The 22467-nt window shown below is 35.4% G+C and overlaps 1 protein-coding gene across 1 annotated transcript in view; it reads right to left on the bottom strand.

Annotated features, from left to right (window-relative positions):
• Positions 1-22467, bottom strand: part of LOC150095553 (proteasome adapter and scaffold protein ECM29) — a 691438-nt gene that overhangs the window by 441797 nt on the left and 227174 nt on the right. The window contains exon 16 of the mRNA XM_090409825.1: positions 16909-17000. Within this exon, the coding sequence (XP_090265951.1) occupies positions 16909-17000 (92 nt within the window). The remainder of the gene's footprint in view (positions 1-16908; positions 17001-22467) is intronic.

Below are 22467 nucleotides of genomic sequence, written 5' to 3'. Positions count from 1 at the left end.
CTCTTTCAACAGACTGGCTAGGTGTTTGGCTAGTAGATTTGTTGAAGAATTTCTACCATCCACGATTGGGTGGAGCGGAACTCCAACTTTATGAACTTTTGGTGCACCAAATGATGTTGTATGTACAATGATGTATTGTAGATACAATCATCATCATCATCAAATTCCTGCCATGTACCCTCAAGGGGGGTACACAGGATATGACAGTACTACATGAAAAAATTACATCATTACTAACTTCCTATCTACAATTTTCCTAAAAATCAGTCTGTTACTTGTCAAGACTCCAACATTATCAGATCTTATATTTCTATTGTCTAAGGCACTTTGTACCGCATCAATCCACCTATATCTTGGTCTTCCTCTGGGTCGTTTTCCTGCCAACCTGGCAGAGAACACTTGTTTTGCTAATCTTTCCTCTCCCATTCTATTTAAGTGACCATACCATCTGAGATTAGCTCTGCTAACGCATTCCTGGATGCTGACAATGTCAAGTTCTTTCCTAATATCCTCATTTTTAATATGATATTGCCATTGATGCCATCTGTTCACGCCTCTAATCTTTCTCAGGACTCTCATATCTGCGGTCTCTAGTCTTTGGTCAAGTGTTTTACTTCTGACCCAGCTCTCAGATCCATAAGTTAAAATTGGTTTGAACACAGTCTTGTATACAGCTAATTTAGTGTTCCGACTAATTTCTTTCTTATTCCATATGAATTTATTCAATTGACTTCCCACGATACCAGCTTTGCTGATTCTGTTGTCTATTTCTATATTTAGTTTACCATCTTCAGTAAAAATTGTGCCTAAGTAGCTGAAATGTTTTACTTGTTCCACAGGTTCTCCATTCACAACACAGTTGACATTTTCAATGATTCTGCCTATTTTCATTGTCTTTATCTTTTTATTGCTGACCTTCATACCATATCTATTACAACAGCTATTCAATTTAGTCAGAGAATCTTGCAGACTTGTAGCGGATTTATTTAGAAGTATAACATCATCCGCATAAAGCAAAGAGCTGACATTAACATCTCCAATTTTGATATCAGGTTTAATACCACATTCCTTCATAATGTGATCCATATAGATAATGAATAACAGAGGGGATAATGTACATCCTTGTCTCACACCAGATTTAACATTAAACCATCTTCCTGTACTTCCTTCAATTCTAACTGCTGACTCACAACTCAAATAAAGACTAAGTATTGCTTGATATAATGCCCCATTGACACCATATAACTGCAGCGTATTGAATAGCTTCTCTCTTGGCACCTTGTCATATGCCTTTTCCAAATCGACAAAACTTAAATACAGATCTTTGTTATATTCCCATGCTTTCTCGACTATTTGTCGTAAAGTGAAGATCTGATCCTGACAGCCTCTATTTGGCCTGAATCCAGCTTGTTCTTCACCAAGATTTTCTTCCACAATTCTTCTCAACCGTTTCTCAAGTATACTTGCATAGATCTTGCCAGGAACCCTCAGTAGGGAAATACCTCTGTAATTCTCACATTCAGTTTTATTTCCCTTTTTATATATGGGTACTATGAGAGCTCTACTCCAATCATCGGGAATTCGTCCCTCTGTCCAGGCTTTCTGAACTATGCAGTGCAGCCACTGTAAGACTCTTATACCACCATACTTCAGCATTTCTGGTCGAATATCATCTACTCCTGCTGCCTTTCCACATTTCAAGCCTTTGATGGCTTTTTCTACTTCAAGTATGGATATGTATTCCTGACTGCATGCCTGGTCAGTGTTTTTTATCACTGTGCTGTCATCACTGTTTGTTTCATTTAGCAGTTTTTCAAAGTAATTACTCCATACTTCAAGGATATCTTTTTCTCCTGTTTTCATTTCACCTTTATCATCTCTAATTCCTTTTACAGCACTCTTTCCTCCATTCCTAAGCTTCTTCAACAACCTCCAGAATATTTTGCCATCTTCTTGATATTTATTTTCTATATTCTTGCCAAAGTCCTCCCATGACTTTTGTTTAGCTAGTTTTACACACTGTTTAGCTTTCTTACATTTGTCTCTGTATTCTGTAAGAGTAAAAGCTGACTTATTTGCCAGGAACTTTTGATATGCTTTCTTCTTTTCCTTCACTGCCTCTTTAACTTCCTGTGTCCACCAGGGAGTTCTGATTTTTTTATCTTTGCACACAACCTCACCACATGCCTCTCTGGCAGAATCAATCAATGTTTCCTTCAGAGTTTGCCACTGAATCTCCAAGGTTTGATTCCTGTTCTCAAACTCTTTCATTTTCTTTTCAATAATATTTCTGTATTTTAGTCTACAGTTTACATCTGAGAGCTGCTCAACTTTTATTCGCTTTAAAACTTTCTTACATGTTATTCTTTTCAATATGAAATTCAATTTTATCCTGCTCAAGACTAAATAGTGATCACTTCCAATTTCAAATCCTCTGTACACTCTGGTGTCCTGCACCAGGGAGAAAACATCACTATCAACAATAACATAGTCAATGAGACTTTTCTTATTCCTAGCCTCTTCTCTCCATGTGAATTTGTGCACATTTTTATGTTGGAACATGGTGTTAGTAATAACCAGTCCATGTCCTGAGCAGAAATCCAACAGATATTTGCCATTATTATTAGCTTTGCTCTTTTCTCCAAATTTTCCCAAAATATTTTTGTATGTCTCACAATCATTTCCTACTCTACTATTTAGATCCCCAACAAGGACCAACTTTTCCTTTTTCATTGTGTCAGTTGCTTTTTCTAAAGTCTCAAAAAATTCCTCCACTTCTACCTTAGTAGAACCTTCTGTGGGACCATAGGCACAAATAAGTCTCATTGTCCAGTTCCCCATTCTCATATTTGCCCACATTACTCTACTTGAGACTGACTGCCATTCAAGAAGATTAGCCTCGTATTTTGTGTTGAATACTATGGCTACTCCTTCTTTTCCTTGATTGTTATTGCCTGAATATAACATTTTGTATTTATTGCTCAGAAAGATCTCACCAGTTTTGGTCTTTTTTGTTTCAGTCACCCCTATTATGTCGATCTGGTACTTATCTAATTCCTCAGCTAGCTCCATTTCTTTGCCATTCAGGCTTCTTACGTTGATAGTACCGATCTTTAACTCTGGTGATGTTGAGTTGGGGTTTGTTTTCAGATTTGTTCCAGTAGCTGACTTTTCGCTGTTCGCCCTGGTTACCTGGCGAAAACAACGGGGGCCTTGTTTAACCGGGCGACGCCCCAGTCGGCATGAAATTTTGTCATGTTGTACCATCATTTTTTATTTTGGTTTAACCAATAAGAATACAATTTGGTCGGCTAAATCCCAAATTGCCAGCCCATCCTCGTTCGTTCAGTATCAAAGTAGATACCCAACAGGGTGCACCACGAGAAGGTGAGGATTGGACATTAGGTCAGAAGCCCTGGTCGGTTCTCTGCATTTCTTTAAAGGCTATGTGGAGGTCTCCTCTCAGTTATACAGCTTTCACCCTTAAGTACCCCTTGTAGATACAATGATGTTGTATATAACATCCCATGTTCCTGTGGACTGAATTATATAGGCCAAACATCATGAAGCCTAGAAATCCGAAAAAAATAAAACATAGGGGATGTCAACAACAACAGAACAGATACCTCAGGATTATCCCATCATTTCTCAATTTCAAACCACTCCATTGATTGGGACAACAGTTCCATGCTGTACATCAAAGAAGATTTCAGATGTGGAAACTTTAAAGAAGCTGTGGTGGTACTCCAGACAGGAGACAATCTCAACAGAAATCAAGGCATGATACTTAAAGACATTTGGAAAGCTTAATAAATTCACTATGCTTAGCAGAACTCAACTTCACGAAAAACTATAAAATGCAATCAACTAACAATGACTAAGACTCCACGCTCTTGATGTTATGCGTCATTTCAATTTTAATTAATTTAACTGTTGTTACTCCATTTTTTTTTTTTTTTTGCATTTAAAGTTAATGTACCCATTTCTTGTCCTGAAGAAGCCAGACAGACTTAGCTGGTGAAACTTGTCGATGATTGTATAAATTTATAAAGAACTGTGGTCCACTAATAAATCCAAAAAGAAAATTTCTCATACTTAGTGTCAAGTGACCAAATATTAACAGTTAGAGTAAGATTTCCCTAATTATACTCACTATGGAAGTCTTGTCTTTAAGGAATTTAAAATTATTTCAATGTTTAAATTAAAACAAGTGAATAATTAAAGTTTTTTTTTTGTGTGTGCAATATAAAGACCACATAATTCTAAGATAAATGTTTATTACTTTTCCACTTCTATACTAGTTTCATACACCTTTTTGTATGCTTATTTGAGAGAGTTTGTTAGATATCAGTTAAACAAAGTATTCAAAGCTAGAATGAAATTAATACATGAAAAGTGGCTTGACAAGGAACACATGATAGCATATGTACTTAGCTGGAATTATCATATTTTAAAACTTAATGTGCATCACATCCAAGGTCAGTATTTGTGAGATTCTTGATGAATGTTGACCAGACAAGATGCAAATAATGCCTTGATTACTGCGTTGAATAGGTGTGCATAGCATTTCAAAAGCTTCCTTGAATTTCCTGACAAAGCAGAAAATTCTGACAATAAGATATACTAATCCGAATATGTTTTTTAATCTCTTCCATATCTTTAACATGTTGTGACAGGAGGATCATCCTGTTTGTTCTGCATATGCTGCATGAAATTTACAGACCTCTGGTTTTCATGAGAATAGAGAAATGTATAAGACAGAAACAGGCCCATGAGAAGGTAGGCAGTAATCTCACAGGAGTCTGTGAGAGGTTATTGGTGTGCCACTTAAAATATAGAAAATATAACAGTAATACAAAATTAAATATGTGAAGAACATTGTGTGGTTGGGTAAATTTTATGATTTGTAGAAGGTTAGTAGATGAAAAGATGAGAAGTAATGTATTAATGAGAAAAGCATACTGTTTTTCAAGATTGCAAAGACCACAAATATGATGTGTTCATGCCAGGAAAGACTAGAGGTGTAAATCGGTTAAAGAAAAAAATCTGGATCTTTCCCAAAGATTTTTTTTTAATTTTCCTCACACACAAATGGCAGAGCCTATAGCAAACAGATGCCATGTGTGAGCAGGGTCAGGAATTGACCAATCTGTTGATATTCTTCTTGAACTGTTAGAGACGGTAGTCCTTTGGAAATGCTTCATGGGGGAGGCTGCTCCACAAAACTGAGATGGAGAGAATGAAAAATGACTGGAAGTAGCAGGTTCAGGGAGTATGCAGTTTGACTGCAAAGGGATGTTTAGCAGCAGCATATAAAGTAGAAATGGAAAGCATAACAGATGCTAGTTCTGCTGAACAATGGCCATGGATTTGTAGAAGAGTCAATGCATAACCTGATCTTCAATGGGAAGGTGGCTGAAGAGTCTGTAAGAGAAGTATCATTTATCAAGCAGACAGCCCTTTTCTGAACAGTATCAAGAATTTTTAGGAAAGTCTCAGATGCACCACTCCATATATATGGTAGCAGTATTATAATGTTAGTCAGATTTGGGATTTATGTAGGGCAAATATTGAGCAGAGAAATACCATCTTGAGCAGAAAATGATACCAATGATGGTAATTTGTTGAGAAGCTCTCAATGCCAGACCATATCAAAAGTCTTGGAGATGTCAAGAGCAATGACACAAGTTTCTCTAAAACCTTTCCATGGAATAGGTCCAAAAGCGTATAACATAAGCCAGGGGATCTCCCATGGATCTGGAATGGCAAAATCCATACTAGTGGGCACTAATTAGATAGCTGTTTTCAATGTGTTGAAGAAGTTGACTGTTGATAACCTTCTCCATTACTTCAGACAAAATTGATGTGACAGCAATAGGATAATAGCTTGATGGTAAACATTTATCTCCTTTTTTGGGAACTGGTTCGGCAGAGCTTTCGTCCATGCTGAAGAGCAAATAAAAGCTGAATACAGTTTAGTGAATAGATGACAGAGAACAGATGTTAGTTTTGAAGTGCATCATTTGAGCACAATGGGTGGAATTCCATCAGGACTGGCTGCTTTTGTGGTATCCAAGATTCTTCTGATGTCTTTCTGCAGAAGGTTGCAGGAGGCATGAGATGCAATATTCTAGACAAGGAAGAAGGTAATTTGCCATGATCATCTATGTAGGAGTTGGAAGAGAAGAATGAATCCAAGACATGATCCTTGTCTTTAAGTGATGTTACAATGATATCATTAGTTGAGATAATCTGATTTAATACTCAGATTATCTCAACCTAACCTAACCTCAATACTAATGCCAAAGTAAAAAAGAAGTGGAGTGTGATCTTTCTAGCAAGAAATAAAATGAGCTTCCATACTACAAATTAACAATGACAAAATAAATGGTGCAATTTTTTTAAAATATTTTTCAAAATAATAAACTAGTTCACTTGCTTCTTAATGCTGTTTGTGAAGAATGTTTTTAGAGGATCAAAAGTGATAATTATTTGAGTGAGGTTTCGACTGCATAAATGAGCAATGAAGAATTCTAAATTTAGGTTCAGGAATTGTTTTGCATCAAATGAATGAAGTAAAGCATTGTCAAAACAGTAGGGTATCTTTGGGTAACAATCTCCTGAATTATGCTTGCTATAAACATTAGGTTTTCATTGGTCTTTGAAATCTGTTTTTTCACAGCGAAGAAAATTTTTCCAGTTTTCTATACTTTTACAAATTTCATGATATCAGCAAATGCATTTGGAAGTATGAGAATACAAGATGCATCTGCAGATATCAGAAGTGAGGTAGACAACTGTATAAATACATGGTATAAATTGAATTCTGATGTATTTTTGTGGGAGCTGCTTTGCAGAACTAACCATCATTCCTCCAAGCATGTAAAACAACAGCTGAGTCAATAATCAATAAGCAGTTCACCTTCAATACATAATGACCAAGTATTTATCTTCCTCTTTCATTCCATCTACTTTTGTTCTTTCTAATAGCATTTCTCCAAGTATTACAGCCTCCAACTATTCAAGACACACACAATAAGATTCCTTCTTTTCCCCCCAATTGCTGGATTTTGCAATCTCTCATGTGGGATTGATTGATATCTAAGCATAATTTTTGGGTCTCCCCATAAGTTTTTCAAAGTCCTCTGAGATATTCATAATTTTTGTTGGGCCCACTTCGGCTGTTAGGTTACTGAAAGCATAGACCAAGTCTTAGTTACTATACTAAATTTCACAGAATGATAGCTATGCCTCTAGAGGGCTGGTGGTCAAGAAACTAATGTAGGAGATATAGTGCAATTATTTAATGATCATTTTCCTTTGTTCTTTTATAGTGATCAGAAAACTGAGTAATCCAGAAGTCAATAAGGCTGGGATTGGATGATGCAATTTTAAGGAAATGCAGTAGGGATTTTGGTTATTTTAATGAGAATTCTGCAGTTGGAAGAGCTCCAGTGGAGAGGTGAAATAGAACTACAATCAGTCCTCAACTTATGACATTAATAGTCAGTCCTCTATTAATGCCTTCACTGAATAAATACCACCTCACTCCTGCAACTCACAGACTAGTACATTATTGCTACTCTCAAGAATGTATTTATTTAAGAAATGCTTTTGCTTAGGCTATTGCTGCTTCAGATGATAAAACATTCATGAACTTGCAGAAGGAATATAATATCTGGCATTGTACAACAAAGAATACAGATTCAGGAGTATGACCATATATTCAGTTTCAAGAAAGACAAAGAGATTGATGATAAGACAGTGCTACAAGTTAAGATCTGAAGTTGGTTATTGAAGATGGAAAACAGTTGGCTGAATCTGTGGAAAAAGAGCTCATGAGCTAGAAGCACAGAAAGTTGCGAATAGGTCAAAAGTTTAATAGTTGACTTTATTTCCTTATCTTGGAATGGGTTGAATGTGGGTTTGTTTTGTCCATGTGCAGGGTGGATGTCAGGTGACTATAACAGGGTGCAGAGATGATAGTTCAGGAACACATATCAAGCAGAACTGAGGAATACCATCTGGACAAGAAACATTTTCAGTATCTAGGTTGTTTGAGATGCTTCTGTTGTTCTGGCTTAAAGCCATAGGATGCAGAATTGCCATGTTGTTTCAGGTGTAGATGCAGGTGATTTATATTGGTCATCTATGCAGAGCAGTTAGAAGAATGAATATGGGGAGAGGATGGCGGTAATAGGCAGAAAGTAGCACAGGTGGACAGATAATATGCCCAATGGCGTTTTGTAAGGAGGCAGAAGGCATGACTGCTATTCTCTTCAACCCCCCCCCAAAAAAAAAATAATAGAACTAGCTTTTATGGACATGAAACAATTATTGCAGCACTGGGATAAAGAATTTGGTTTATTTACAAATCAACTCGGGCTGTTAATTTGAACCAGTGTGTTTTTAAGAGTTACATGAGCATGTACTAGTTTGGTGCCTAGCCATCAAGCAAGTTCACTAATCCTAGGGATCAGGAATAAAAGGAGATAAATTTTAGGCATTTGTATATGATACAGGACAATAAATCATTGTCATTAATGAGACCTAGATAACAGAAGAGGATATTCTCATAGGAACAGAATATGATGGGTACACCATTTTCAAGAAAGACAAGTATGATTGGTTGATTGGTTCAGGATTTTACTGGCATAGGGAACAAAGGATGTTGCAGCAGTAAATGAGGCAATAAAAATTAACTGAAGTAAATGACATCATGGGCACAAGAAAAAATAATTCTAGAACTGAACAATGCTGTATCTACATAAACACATTCATTATCAAATACATCTGTATACATTAATTCTTTATTTAAAAAAGTTAAGAACTTCATGCAATTTAAGTCTGACAAAAATCTACCTTAATATATACAGGGTGTTCGGGATAAATTTGACATATTTATAATTAATTATATTTTTCCGTAAGTTACATGTATTAACACACACTTCTCTTCATTTAAAAGTTTGGACCCTTCTTCATTCATATACAAGATGTCAGAAAGGATGGATAGCTGGAACCCACCTGAATCATGGAAGAGAATAACTTGTATCATGATGATTCGTGCCCGCCAACTAAGGATATTACGACTGCTGCCCAATGCTCCCTGAATACAGTAAAAACAATCAGGCATGAACTAGAGACTTGCAATGGTGACTACGAGGATGTAGCAAGAAGAAAGATCCCTAGCAGACGATCTGATTGCGTTCGTACAGCAGAATTCCTCGCAAATCTGCAGGAACAGGTGTTGAAGAACCCTGGCATTGGAATTCGGGCTTTGTTCGTGGAGTTGCTAACTGTAGTCAAGCCCTGGATAACAAGGGTAGCCAATGGTAGGCCGTATGTATGGCAGCAGGATTCGGCCCCTTGCCACACCTCTGGGAAAAGTCAAAAATGGTTGTCTGAAAATTTCTACGACTTCACCAGTCCAAATGTTTGGCCTCCAAACTCCCCAGACCTTAACCCCATGGATTATTTTGTATGGGGCGCAGTTGAAAAAGACACCAATCGCACTTCCAGTAATACAAAAGCCCAGTTAATGGATAAAATTAAAACAGTTTTTGCGGCCCTTCCCAGGGAGACTGTAGCATCAGCTTGTTCGAGGTTCCGAAGCAGAATTGAAGCTGTGATCGATGCTAATGGTGGTTATTTTGAGTAAATCTTGTTGATAGTATTGTAATTAACTCTGCCTGTAATGTTTTTTTGTCAATTCATTAAATTTAATAGATACAAAGAAGATTTTCTTTTTCCTTACGAAACTGTCAAATTTATCCCGAACACCCTGTACATATGGCTAATCCAGAATAGTAAAAACTGCATTCCTCTCTTGAGTGAAGTGTTGACACACTCTAGGAAAACGTAGCATATGGTAAGATGTGTGTGCTGCATTGTTCATGCACAGGATGGCCAATGGTCAATGAGTACATAACAATGTGTAAAATGACTGTAAGCTATGAGGTGCGAAAAAAAACCTCTCTCTCTCTCTTCAGTTTATATGTAGATTAGACTGTCAATACTTAATTTCAGGCTTAATCTCATGTAATTTATTTCTTAGTGCATCCTAGCAATCTGTTATGGCATAGTTAAGTAAAACTGTTTCTGCCAGTGACAGACGTTCATTCAGTTGATGAATAGGATCTAATCATTGCAAAGGCAGAAGTGTAGACTTTGACAAATGTGCAATAAAGATGAAGTAAGGAACACTGATCAGCGCATCATTCTCTAGAGAATAGACTGAAGGATATTAAATGCTATATGGCACTTTTCTCTCATTTTTCTGATATAAGTGCAAAGACTATAAACCTTTCTGTCAAAAATGAGTCCGAAGAGCTTAACTTCTATTACTACTGGAATAATGGTTCGTCCCATTCTACAGACCCATGATCAATTGACTGTTCAAGTTGCCTTTCAACAACTTTCATGTTACACAAATGACAAAAAATTTTAGCTATCGATATACAGAGCATTGCCTACTGTTGGAGCAAATGTTTACTGATTAACCACTTAACAAATTTGCCAGAATATATTCAAGTATGTCATAACACCCAAAAATAATTTCCCAAAATTTACCACGTCTTATATTTTTCTCTAATTTTAAGAATTTATAAAAATATTTGAAAATACTTGTGGCTGTTCCCTGTTGTTTATTTTGTGTTTTGTTCATGGCTTAAGATGGAATTTAGATTCTTACTGGTAAAGTTTGTGGGTGGCATGATACACAGTGGGACATGGGCTTGAAGATGAGCTTGTGTTTTGTTGAACTACTTTCAACGGTTCATTAATTCCAAATGAAAAGTGTCAACATAAGAACAAAGCTGTTATCGTACCTAACACTGTAAATGAAAATAATAATAAGAAATTATAATAAATACTACAAGAAACTATTTTTCCATCTTTTGGAAGTAGCTGTATGGATTTCATAGATTATATACAGAAAATCAGGCCAATCAAAGGAGCCCACTGATTTTACAATGGAACTTGCAGGTCTTGCGGAAATATACAGATCCTTTGTTAATATTTGTGGTCATCTCAGAATCAGTCCAACTCCTTTTAGGCTTACTGCACATCATTTTCCAAATACTATTCCTTCCACAGAAAAGAAAACCAACCCGATAAGAATGTGTACGTATGTGTAAAGAGAAAGATGTAAAGGTGAAAAAAAAGTTTTTCTTAACCAGTCATGAAGGATTTGTCACTTCTTAAACAAAAATCAAATTGGATTTTATTTTGGTACTTCATGGACATTATTTTTGCACTCTTGAGAAAACTTTCCAAATTTCTTATAGAAAATATAAGTGATTCACTTATAAATACATTAAAAAAAATTACTAACAGGAATTTATTTTTCTAAACAAGCATTATTAAGGCATAATAAAAAAAAAATAAAAAATTAATTTTCTCTGAGAAAATCAGTTAAAGAAGAGGTCATAAATCAAAGACACCAAGAAATCATGTTCTTGATTTAATCCTTTATCTAAGTGTAAGCAAACAAAGTTTGCACATGAAGTAACTTCATGACTGCACTACTTGTATATAGAGGCTAATGACTTTACATCACTCGCCTTAGTATCTCATAATGTAAAGCACATATCCCTACAGACATGTATAATGCTATGCATTATGGGAAAGGTCACTACCTAGACAGGTTTCGTTCTTTGACCCAAAAGTGATACCACGGTTGAAGTACTGCAGAAGTCATAATCACTAAGGCAAGTGATGTAAAGTCATTAGCATCTGTATACAAGTAACCCAGTTGTGAAGTTACTTCATGCACAAACTTTGTTTGCTTACACTTAGATAAAGGATTAAACCAAGAATATAATTTCTTGGCACTGTTAATTTATATTTCAACCTTAATGAAGGTTGAAATCAGTCTGAGTAGTGGCCCTTCTCATAATGCATGGTATTATACATGACCATAAGGATATGTGCTTTGCATTATGGGATAGGCAAGTGATGTGAGGCTCATTAGTACAAGTAGCCCGGTCATGAAGTTACTTCATGTGCAACCTTTGTTTATGAAGAAGAGAATGGATGAAATAAGTTCTGAGGAACCTACATTAACTGGAAACTCTGAAAAGAGAACACCTTCCACCAATATATGTAGTGAATGACCTGAGAGAAAAGCAATCTAATAATTACAAAGGGAAGAAGACAGACTTATAGACCTTGTATAGTAATTTGCTGACAAGTTCTCAATACCAGAACCTATGAAATGCCTTAAAAATATCAAGTGCAACAGCACAGGTTTCTCCAGTCTTTTCCATGGCAGATGTCTGAAGGTGGGTGACACGAGCCAAGAGATCTGCTTGATATATAGATAATCTTTTAACTTGTAGAAACAACATCCTTGCATTGAATTTTATCTGCTTATTACTTCACAGCAAAACACCTAAATACTGAGAGGTGTAGCAAGCAACAACATTGTAAACGGTTCACAAAAACTGTGCATCAAGTTGATTCACAGGAGTGTGATGCTGCTAAAAGTGTCATATGAGCAAATACAGGCATTTAAATGGACACTGGTCATAACTTAAAAGCATCATATGAATGGATTGTTGTAAAGCAAATTGTCATAATGAAAGGTATTACTGTATATATCTTTTTTGATATTTTGGAAAAATTCAGCAAAATCAGTGGCTAACTGCCAATGCTGAAAAGACAAAATCAAAAGTTTGGAAGATTAGCTCTTGGAGGCATTCCCCTTGGACTAATCCCTAAGAGAGAACCTCTCACTATACTTGGAATTCCCTTCTCCACCTGTCAAATCTTACTAGTTTAAGAACTTATGTACAAGAATATTAAAATCTTAGAAGAGTGGAAAATTGAGTCACTTTCTTTTTCTTATAAATCCATGTTTCTTAACACTACCTGCTCAGCTATACGTAATAAATATTACAGACATTACAGTAGCTGAAGAAAATTATATAGCTTGTGAGATTTTTTTTGTATGGTCTGGCCGATACTAGGAAGTTAAAATGGAATTTCTTTAACTATCAAAAAGCAGGGAGGATTAGGGTTTCCAGTATTAAACTTTTGCTATTTAAGCAATACAGTCTCAAACATCCATAAAATATTGCTCACCAATCAATCATGCATGTGCAGACCCTCTTTAATATTACCTAAGTGACTATACCTACCATAAACGACTATAATAACCAACAGCTGAGATTGTTCCTGAATACTACAGAATTCTGCCACTGAAATTCTTTCCATTAACAGCAAAACCTGGTATAAGGAAATCCTTAACCTCTTCTACCGCAAACTTTCACAGTTGGTACTAACAATGACACTGTTTAATAACTGAAGTTCCATGGATACTCTAACAGGAGAGATTGTGCTTGAAGAATTGAATATGGTCATCTTCCAGTTAACACCATCCAATAGAGTATACCTTAACATCAGAGATCCAATTTGTGACATCTGTCATTGACTTGAAATAGAACAGGTATTCTATAGAGGCTGCCCCTTTTGCCCATTACTTACAACAGAACAGTTTTTTTTTTTTTTTTTTTTTTTTTTTTGAAATATTTCCTCCCCCCTTACCTGTCAGCAATGGGAAGAAAATTTGGATTTTTTTTTAAATTACTGAGTTAAAATATCATTTATGGAGAGGTAAGAAAAAACATAGAATGAAAACCAGCAACATGATATACAAATGCTTTACAATACTGTATTATAGAAATTTTATTTCTCAGTCTGAAGACGTTTATATTGAGAAAGAAGCATTTTAGGATATACTAAATTTTTGGTTAGGTAGCATAGACCACCCTCATCATGCAATATTCACCAGGAGGAAATAAAATTCTACCTATTCTTATTATGAGAGGTTTTTCACATGGTTCCATACTTTTAATTCAGAGTAGTCTTTTGGTCAACTGTAGGGATGAATGGAGAGTAATCACAGGCAGAGAAGCCCAACTCAAGGTCGTTAATTTAGATAAGACTAACCACCTGGATACCACCCATTTCTAGATTTAGTTTCAACTGGTATTTTGGTTGTTAAGAGCTGCATGAGAATGGTGATAGAGAAAAGCTTTTCTCTATCTCTCCTACTATCTCTGTCTTTTCTTTCTCCTAATAATATCAGACTATTGCACTCCTATACTACTTCAGGCCTACCTATGATGAACACCTTAATAAAGGCTGAAACTAGTCTGAATATTGATCCCTCCCATAATACATAGTATTATGCACATCCAAAAGGAATTACTGTAATACAAAAGGAAGTGTACTTTGCATTATGGGATACTAAAGCAATGGATACCAAGTCACCAGTCTCTATATATGAGTAACCTAGTTGTGAAGCCTACTTCACAAATGGTTAAAGATACCAGGAAATTATACACTTGGTTTCATCTTTTATCCAAGTGTAAGCAAACAAAGTTTGCGCCTGAAGTATTTTCAGGGCTGGGGCAACTTGTATATAGAAGCTAATGACTTCACATCACTTGCCTTAATATCCGATAATGTAAAGCACACATCCTTGCAGACATGTATAATGCTATGCATTATGTGAAGGGTCACTACCCAGACTAACCTTAGTATCACCTCTGGGTCTGGCTCCCACTGATTATTATAAAAAAACGCATCTGATGAAGTTCGAATTTTGGAAGATCTAAATAATTGAGATGATTTACTTAAATAAAGAGCCAATAGATTCACTTCAGCGATGAAACATTATTTAAATTAAGAAAATATTAAATCCCACATTATTTCAAAGATCAGAATCAAAGAGTTTCATGCCGAATATAGTAAACTATAAAAGTTTTGGCAGATTGTAGCGTAAGCTAAAGCACATAGTTCAACATTATGGCAACTCATAGCAAAGGTGTGTAAAGTTCTGATCACTATTCTTAGTATTTCTCATAATGTAAAACAAATCTTCTAGGTGTATAATGTTATACATTATGGTGGAAGGTCACTACTCAGACTGGTTTCGACCTTTATTGAGGTCTCATCAGTGAGTAGGTAGACCTAGGTTCCCCCCGAGTTGCGGACTGGTAGGCTGGTTCTCCTTGAATTCTGATAACCCGAATTTTGAGGACTCGAAAGGGGTTATCATTTTATATATATAGGGTCGATTTAGGGACACTGGGATGAATCCAGCTTATAGGTTATCAGTGAAATTAATATTTGTAAAGTTTCATAAGATGCAATACTGGTGGACACCAAGAGAAAGTGTTTAAATTTTTTACTACAAATGATACAACCAAAAAACTTATTAACTACTAATAACAGAAAGTCTAGCCATAGGCAGTCCTTTTTCACCAGTTTTAGAAAATCTTTATATGGAAGCATTTGAAAAATAGGTCCTAGAAAACCATCATAAGCCTAAATTATGGAAAAGGTATACTGAAGATGTATTCTTAGTCTGGAACCATGGACTACCTTCACTTCTGCATTTTCATGATTACTTCAATCATCAACATCCTAACATGAAATTTACTTATAAGTTAGAATCTAATGGTTCACTCCCATTTATGGAGCTTCAAATACTAAGGAATTTGACAAATTAAAAGTATCTATATTTCAAAAGCCTACACACACACACACACACTGAAAGATATCTAAATTATAGACCTCAAAAACTGGGTATTATTTCTATATAATAGGAGCTCGTCAGCTTCTTACTGACAAGGATGAACTAATATTCCATCCTTGTCATCCTTAAAGAACTTCAATATTTAAAAAACACTTTTCTTTAAAATGGATATAATGACCTCATTATCTGCAGACTACTTACCAACATGAGATTAGAGATATTTGTAATGATGAGGAAAACAGAGGCTTCATCACTTTTCCATAAAAGGGGGAAATCTGGAAATTTCTGATAAACATCTAGAACAAAAATGATATTAAAGCAACTGATATAACCACAAGAAAAAACACACACAAGGATATAAGAATATAAGTTACTTTCATAACTCTGCTACTAGTATGTTCTTTGTTGTGGTTATATCAGTTGCTTTAATAAAAGCAACTGATATAACCACAAGAAAAAACACACACAAAGATATAAGAATATAAGTTACTTTCATAACTCTGCTACTAGTATGTTCTTTGTTGTGGTTATATCAGTTGCTTTAATATCATTTTGTTTTAGGTGTTTATCAGAACTTTCCAGATCCTCCCCCCCTCGTATATTAGTTTTATTTCCATAAAACTAACAAAAATACTTACAGAATATAAGATCAAAACTTCACCACTTTATTAGGATGAAGAAAAACGTGACCTGCTTAAATATCCAGATGTCTATCAGCCATGGTGTGAATGCAAGTCATCTTACTATGGACAGACAGAAAAATCTATCCAGTAATGCACTGAAGAACATATCCATGATATTGAATACCGAAGAAGTGATGCCTCAGCTTTGTCATTGCATGTACTCTCTTCAGCTGATCCTTCAGCTGATAAGACTATTTGGGAATGAGACATCATGGTGTTGTGGGGTAAATCTGAACTATTACACTGTTGCTATGCCATAACTGAGAGAATAACTTGGGAATCCTTAGAAATAGCATTGGATCCAAAACACATGAATATAAACCCAAGTATCAACTTGTCTGAATACATTGTTAGCCAAATGCATGTATGCAAATCCATAAACAAGCATAATGTGCTCAACAATGCAATGCACAATTAGAAACATTTTAAAAACATCAGTCTCTTGCATAACTGCATAGTGATTGTCACTTGTGTTAGTCTTTACTGTTTGTCTACAAGGTTTTTATGCTTATGCTTGAAAAAATCCTATGTAATTAGGATGAAACATCATTCTGTTTAATTAAAATAATTATTACCATCTTATTCTGGTTTCCTGCCTTATGAACTCTCAATATATATTCATAAACAGGCAAAGTCTACATACTTCTATATGTACATATTCAATTAGAAATGAATTCTTACCTTAATCAATGGTAGATGGTTTAAAAGATGCATAGGGAGAATGTCAGGTGCTACAGCAGTGACTTCAAGCAAGTTATAAACAACAGTGGCATCTATATTCATAACAAAACAATGTATAATGCAATTTGTAAGGAGCTACTTAAACAAATATATGAAATAAGAGTATCTTTACAAATAAAATTTATTATTATACCAAATTAAAAACTGGTAAATGGATGATTTTCATTTGCTTCTTTAGCAGTGGAATAATGAGCGATTATCTTTGAGCAATCTGAATGTTAAACTGTTTACAAAACTGGCAATAGGTAAGATGGCACTGTTTTACAAACAGATTAATGTATAATAAAATTTTAAAGAAAGAGAATTAAAGAAGAATATTCAAGGAAGACAAACTCAAATTACTCTATTTTATGCAAACTTAAGCACCTAGAAGTTACTAGTATTACTTGCACAGGATTGCAAAAATCAGTTAGACAGCAGTCTTCTCATTTTACTGATCATAGATTAACTGACATGTCTAGTGTGCTGCTATTCTCCAAGAAGTCAGATGGAGAATGGCAGACTCCATTAACAAGCCAATGCAAAAAAGTGTTAATTATATCTGCTTAAGGACAAGGCATCATTTATTGGCATAAAACCAATTTAAAGAAAATTAATGACTAAGATGCCTCCATTTATCACAAACATGCATTCTTACTGCATGTTTGTGATAAATGATCCATTGTTCTAGCTAGTTTAACAATATGTAGATTCTGTAGTTATGACCAACTTAGTTCAAGACAAATATTGAGATCAATTTCTATTATCATTCTAAAAGTGCATAAATGAATGGGCATTTCATGCAAAAGACTAAACATGAGCAAATTATCTCCACTGAGTCAAGAACTCATCAAGGAAAGTTGTACATCACCCATACCAACTGTCATACTTTCTCAGTGTGGAATACAATACAAGACTCCTGTTAAAGAAGTAAGTTAAAGCTATTGTTAACTGCCTGGTATATTCCCTCAATGCACTCGGTGGTATACAGTCCTTTAGCCTTATTGACATCATGTTTACTTAATTCCTCATATAACTCCTGCTCACTCACCATCAGTGCTCTCTTTCCTTCCCAATGCTCTCAAGTATTGCATGATGTTACTTTCACAAGGATGAAATACCTTTATTAATTGTTCATTTAACATCTCTACTATATCCTCCTCAGTGGTTCATTCTACTATTCTCTCCAAACAGTGTAATCAGTTAACGATCCTTCAAATAGTCAAACAAAAATTGCTTTCTGAATGGGGTCAGATAATCAGTACTGTATATAAGTGATGAATTTCATTGTCCTGCATGAGACAGCCATCCTGCTTATTGGAGGCCTCAAGTAAGTAATTAAAAAATATTCCATGTTTAGTATAGAGAAAAGATTTTTTACATAATCTTTTCAGATTATGTAACATACACAAATACTGACTGAAATGAATATTAAGTTAATTTAATTAAAACTGCATACATATATATATATATATATCATTATCAGTCATTGTCGATCCACTGCCGGTGTTGATCTTGTCTTCGAGCAATATGCCCAGCCCATTCCCACTTCCTATGATGTTAGACACTACTTTGGTTTGATTTCTTATCCATGTATTCCTTTTGTGATCCATTCTTGTGACACCAAGCATACTTCTTTCCATACTAAATTGTCATCATCATCATCAAATTCCTGCCATGTACCCTCAAGGGGTGTACAGGATATGATAGTACTACATGAAAAAATTACATCATTACTAACTTCCTATCTACAATTTTCCTAAAAATCAGTCTGTTACTTGTCAAGACTCCAACATTATCAGATCTTATATTTCTATTGTCTAAGGCACTTTGTACCGCATCAATCCACTATATCTTGGTCTTCCTCTGGGTCGTTTTGCTGCCAACCTGGCAGAGAACACTTGTTTCGCTAATCTTTCCTCGCCCATTCTGTTTAAGTGACTATACTACCTGAGATTAGCTATGCTAATGCCTTCCTGGATGCTGACAATGTCAAGTTCTTTCCTAATATCCTCGTTTTTAATATGATATTGCCATTGATGCTATCTGTTCATGCCTCTAATCTTTCTCAGGACTCTCATATCTGCGGTCTCTAGTCTTTGGTCAAGTGTTCTACTTCTGACCCAGCTATCAGATCCATAAGTTAAAACAGGTTTGAACACTGTCTTGTATACAGCTAATTTAGGGTTCTGACTAATTTCTCTCTTATTCCATATGAATTTATTCAATTGACTTCCCTCCATACCAGCTTTGCTGATTCTATTGTCTATTTCTATATTTAATTTACCATCTTCAGTAAAAATTGTGCCTAAGTAGCTGAAATGTTTTACTTGTTCCACAGGTTCTTGCACTCACAACACAGTTGACATTTTCAATGTCTTTGTCTTTTTATTGCTGACCTTCATACCATATCTATTACAACAGCTATTCAATTTAGTCAGAGAATCTTGCAGACTTGTAGTGGATTTATTTAGAAGTATAACATCATCCGCATAAAGCAAAGAGCTGACATTAACATCTCCAATTCTGATATCATGTTTAATACCACTTTCCCTCATAATGTGATCAATATAGATAATGAATAACAGAGGAGATAATGTACATCCTTCTCTCACACCAGATTTAACATTAAACCATCTTCCTGTACTTCCTTCAATTATAACTGCTGCCTTACATCTCAAATAAAGACTAAGTATTGCTTGATATAATGCCCCATTGACACCATATAACTGCAGCGTATTGAATAGCTTCTCTCATGGCACCTTGTCATATGCCTTTTCCAAATTAACAAAACTTAAATACAGATCTTTGTTATATTCCCATGCTTTCTCGACTGTTTGTCGTAAAGTGAAGATCTGATCCTGACACCCTCTATTTGGCCTGAATCCAGCTTGTTCTTCACCCAGCTTTTCTTCCACAATTCTTCTCAACTGTTTCTCAAATATCCTTGCATAGATCTTGCCAGGAACACTCAGTAGGGAAATACCTCTGTAATTCTCACATTCAGTTTTATTTCCCTTTTTATATATTGGTACTATGAAAGCTCTACTCCAATCATCGGGAATTCGTCCCTCTGTCCAGGCCTTCTGAACTATGCAGTGAAGCCACTGTAAGACTCTTATACCACCATACTTCAACATTTCTGGTCAAATATCATCTACTCCTGCTGCCTTTCTGCATTTCAAGCATTTGATGGCTTTTTCTACTTCAAGTATGGATATGTATTCCTGACTGCATGCCTGGTCAGTGTTTTTTACCACTGTGCTATCATCACTGCTTGTTTCATTTAGCAGTTTTTCAAAGTAATTACTCCATACTTAAAGGATATCTTTTTCTCCTGTTTTCATGTCACCTTTATCATCTCTAACTCCTTCTACAGCACTCTTTCCACCATTCCTAAGCTTCTTCAACCTCCAGAATATTTTGCCACCTTCTTGATATTTCTTTTCTATATTCTTGCCAAAGTCCTCCCATGACTTTCGTTTAGCTAGTTTTACACAGTGTTTAGCATTCTTGATTTGTCTCTATATTCTCTAAAGCACAAGCTGACTTATTTGACAGGAACTTTTGATATGCTTTCTTCTTTTTCTTCACTGCCTCTAACTTCCTGTGTCCACCAGAGAGTTCTGATTTTTTTTTATCCTTGCAGACAACCTTACCACATTCCTCTCTGGCAGAATCAATCAATGTTTTCTTCAGAGTTTGCCACTGAATCTCCAAGGTTTGATTCCTGTTCTAAAACTCTTTCATTTTTTCTTCAATAATCTTTGTGTATTTCAGTCTACAGTTCCCATCTGAGAGCTGCTCAACTTTTATTTGCTTTAAAACTTTCTTACATGTCATTCTTTTCAATATGAAATTCAATTTTATCCTGATCAAGACTAAATAGTGATCAATTCCAATTTCAAATCCTCTGTACACACTGGTGTCCTGCACCAGGGAGAAAACATCACTATCAACAATAACATAGTCAATGAGACTTTTCTTATTCCTAGCCTCTTCTCTCCATGTGAATTTGTGCACATTTTTATGTTGGAACATGGTGTTAGTAATAACCAGTACATGTCCTGAGCAGAAATCCAACAGGTATTTGCCATTATTATTAGCTTTGCTCTTTTCTCCAAATTTTCCCAAAATATTTTTGTATGTCTCACAATCATTTCCTACTCTGCTATTTAGATCCCAAACAAGGACCAACTTTTCCTTTTTCATTGTGTCAGTTGCTTTTTCTAAAGCTTCAAAAAATTCCTCCACTTCTACCTTAGTAGAACCTTCTGTGGGACCATAGGCACAAATAAGTCTCATTGTCCAGTTCCCCATTCTCATATTTGCCCACATTACTCTACTTGAGACTGACTGCCATTCAAGAAGATTAGCCTCGTATTTTGTGTTGAATACTATGGCTACTCCTTCTTTTCCCTGATTATCATTGCCTGAATATAACATTTTGTATTTATTGCTCAGAAAGATCTCACCAGTTTTGGTGTTTTTTGTTTCAGTCACCCTTATTATGTCGATCTGGTACTTATCTAATTCCTCAGCTAGCTCCATTTCTTTGCCATTCAGGCTTCTTACGTTGATAGTACCGATCTTTAACTCTGGTGATGTTGAGTTGGGGTTTGTTTTCAGATTTGTTCCGGTAGCTGACTTTTCGCTGTTTGACCTGGTTCAATGACAAACACAATGGGGGCCTTGTTTAACTGGGCGACGCCCCAGCCGGCATGAAATTATGTCATGTTTTACCATCATTTTTTATTTTGGTTTAACCAATAAGAATACAATTTGGTCGGCTAAATCCCAAATTGCCAAATTGCGTTGTTCTTAATTTTTAAATTTCCTTTGCATTTAGTGTCCATGTTTCACAGCCATATGTCAATATGGGTAGAATACATTGGCTAAAAACTTTTCTTTTCAAGCATAATGGTAGTTGGCTTTTGAATACTGAATGTAATTTTCCAAATGCTTTCTACCCATGCATCATGCATCTTTTAATTTCATCCATGATATTTTGTTCCATTGATATCTGTTGTCCTATATATATGTAATGATCTACTTGTTTAATTTCATCATTATTGATTTTTATTATTTCAATAGCTAAGGTTGGACATAGCTATTGAACATAACTTGGGTCTTCTTTTAAGTTTATCTTTAGTCTAGCTGTTTTGCTAGCAATTTGGAGTTCATGGATACGAGTCTGTAATTCATGCGCAGTTGAAGTAAAGGTAACTGTCATCTGCAAAGCATAAATGGCTTAAATATCTTCCATTTATCTTCAGACCTTTCCTTTCCCAATCAAGAAGTTTGAATATTTCTTCTAGGCATGCTGTGAATAATTTTGGGGATATTGTGTCACCCTGTCTTATACCTCTCTGTATTTCCACAGTAGAGAATTTTCCATTGAAATGAATTGCTGCTCTGGCATTGGTGTATGCTGATTTGATGGTCCTGATGTATGGCTCCTCTTCTTGTTGGTTTCGTAATGCTTTAAGTATTGCACAAGTTTTTATATCAAAGTATTTC

The sequence above is a fragment of the Typopeltis vanoorti genome, chromosome 20, assembly GCF_054136105.1.
Source record: "Typopeltis vanoorti isolate ZY-2024b chromosome 20, IOZ_Tvanoo_1.0, whole genome shotgun sequence".
In the NCBI taxonomy this organism is placed as follows: Eukaryota; Metazoa; Arthropoda; class Arachnida; order Uropygi; family Thelyphonidae; genus Typopeltis; species Typopeltis vanoorti.
Note: the sequence above shows the minus strand (reverse complement) of the source record. Positions and strands in the feature narration are given on the sequence as shown.